The sequence below is a fragment of the Euphorbia lathyris genome, chromosome 5 (assembly GCF_963576675.1).
Source record: "Euphorbia lathyris chromosome 5, ddEupLath1.1, whole genome shotgun sequence".
In the NCBI taxonomy this organism is placed as follows: Eukaryota; Viridiplantae; Streptophyta; class Magnoliopsida; order Malpighiales; family Euphorbiaceae; genus Euphorbia; species Euphorbia lathyris.
The window spans coordinates 64152680-64155094 of NC_088914.1; the positions used below are offsets into that span (position 1 = coordinate 64152680).

The window sequence follows — 2415 nt, forward strand, 5'->3', positions numbered from 1 at the left end:
CTTACGATAGGTAGATGTTATCAAGTTCTGCTCCGACTATGAGTTTGATGTGATTATGCTCTTTTAAAAGATCTTGTCCTATCTTATAGAAGACATTCCTTGATTATCTTCCTCATTTTAATAATATCTCATTTGGTAATTGGATACATCATGAGCTAGCTAAGCAAGCCATTTTGTTGATTAGGTTTGTTTTAATGACTTTTATTATGTACTTGAAGCCAATTTGGTCTTGTATTGATGGCTGATTATGCTCTTTTAATATGTATCCGAACACTTACCCTAAGAAAGTATCTATTATTATTATTATTATCTATATATAAGTCACACTTAACGTCTCTGAATCAAGTTGCCTCATTTCATAGTTGTTTAATCTCAAAATTTCAGATCCATGGCGGACGATTCAAAGCTTCACATCGGCCTCTTTCCATGGCTAGCATTTGGTCATATGATTCCATACTTAGAATTTGCCAAAGCCATTGCTAAAAAAGGTCACACAATAACCTTCATTTCAACCCCAAGAAACATAGATCGTCTTCCAAAACTCCCCCCCGAAATATCCCCTCTCATATCTTTCGTTAAGCTTCCTCTACCTTCCGTCGATGGTCTACCGGAAGATGCCGAGGCCACCACCGATCTTCCATACGACAAGGTGCAGTACTTGAAAAAAGCCTTCGACTCTCTAAAACAACCTCTCACCACATTTCTTCAAACTTGTGATATCGATTGGCTTTTCTACGATTTCGCGCCGTACTGGTTACCTGATGTCGCCTCCGGTATCGGAATATCACATGGCTTTTTCAGTATATTTTTAGCAGCAGTCCCGTGTATAATCGCAAAACCTCCATGGCTCCTCAAGGACGATCGTTCGGAACCTGAAGAATTCACAGTGCCGCCAAAGTGGGTAACGTTTCCATCCAAGGTCGCTTTTAAGTTGTTTGAAATCACAAAGATATTCGAATCCGTCGTCGGAGATGCATCCGATGTGTCGGACCTGTTTCGTTTCAGTGAGGTCCTTAAAGGAAGTGAAATAATAGCCGTGAGGAGTAGCTTGGAGTTCGAACCAGAATGGTTAAATCTACTAGAAGAGATCTTCGGAAAACCTTGTATAACAGTCGGTATGCTTCCGACCACCGAACACGACGGCGACGAATCAGAAACATGGATTGAAATTAAACAATGGCTAGACCGGCAAGAGAAGAAATCAGTAGTGTACGTTGCATTCGGAAGCGAGGCAAAACCGAATCAGATTGAGCTCACCGAGATTGCTGCCGGATTGGAGCTCTCAGGTCTACCATTCTTTTGGGTTCTAAGAAAGCGCCGGGGGATATACGATACAGAAGTTATCGAATTACCTGAGGGATTCGAGGAGAGAACGAAGGGGCGTGGAATAGTGTGGAATACATGGGCGCCTCAGTTGAAGATACTGAGTCATGACTCGGTGGGGGGGTTTCTGACTCACTCGGGATGGAGCTCGGTGGTGGAGGCTAGTATATATGAACGGCCATTGATATTACTGACATTTTTGGCGGATCAAGGGATAAATGCGAGGCTTCTGGAGGAGAAGAAGATGGGGTATCCGATACCGAGAAACGAGAAGGATGGGTATTTCAGTGGAGAGAATGTAGCGGAGTCGTTGAAAATGGTGGTGGTGGAAGAAGAAGGTCAGATTTACAGAGATAAAGCTAAGGAGATGAAGTTGCTGTTTACTGAGCAGACTCGACAGGACATGTACGTGGACCAGTTTGTCCATCATCTTCAGAGGAATCGGCGCACCAAGAACAAATTATTGGCTTAATATATTATTATTATTATTATTATATATTAGTTATGATTATTGCTATTAACTTTGTTGTTGTTTATGATGAAATGCTGTTATTGATATGATATGTAAAATATAATGGCTCTGTTTTAAAAAGGAATAATTCTTTTTATATTTTTATAGCAAAAGCAAATTTCTTTAAAAAGGAATAAGTTCCAGCATAGTACAGGATTTAATAGGAAAAGGTGTAGATATTGTAATCAAATTTGTAGAAAAGAGAGATTTAAGTCAAATTGGGGAAGATCGTGTGTCAGCCATATTATGGTTTTCGGAAACAATTGCCTTCAAATTTTCCATTTCAGTCCAAACTGCTTGGACAATTGCATCCTCAGATCAGAGCCGGAGTTAATATCCTCACTCTTTGATGCCACTTAAGATAAAGAATAAATAAAAAACACCTAAAATAAACAACAAATAAAAAATACAGATCAGTTTTTTAAAATATTGTAGAGTGAAAAGAAATTATATGGGGTCAAAAAAGATTTTGATTAATAAAACTGAACAAAAAATGATATTTTGAAAAAAAAAAGTAGGAGTATCTTTTTAGAATTGCGAGAGCTAGACTTGTCATCTTTGGCGCGTGTGCTATACGCGCA

General features: G+C 39.1%; 1 protein-coding gene across 1 annotated transcript; it reads left to right on the forward strand.

The window, feature by feature from the left end:
- Window positions 1–359: 359 nt before the first annotated feature.
- On the forward strand, window positions 360–1920 carry LOC136230368 (UDP-glycosyltransferase 91A1-like). The gene has a single exon (XM_066019425.1). It carries the CDS (start codon window positions 389–391, stop codon window positions 1793–1795), a length of 1407 nt encoding a protein of 468 aa, XP_065875497.1. The 5' UTR covers window positions 360–388; the 3' UTR covers window positions 1796–1920.
- The last annotated feature ends 495 nt before the right edge of the window (window positions 1921–2415 follow it).

What these genes read in the sequence shown, in the direction of transcription:
- LOC136230368 (XM_066019425.1), top strand. Translation starts at nt 389, where the DNA reads ATGGCGGACGATTCAAAGCTTCACATCGGCCTCTTTCCATGGCTAGCA.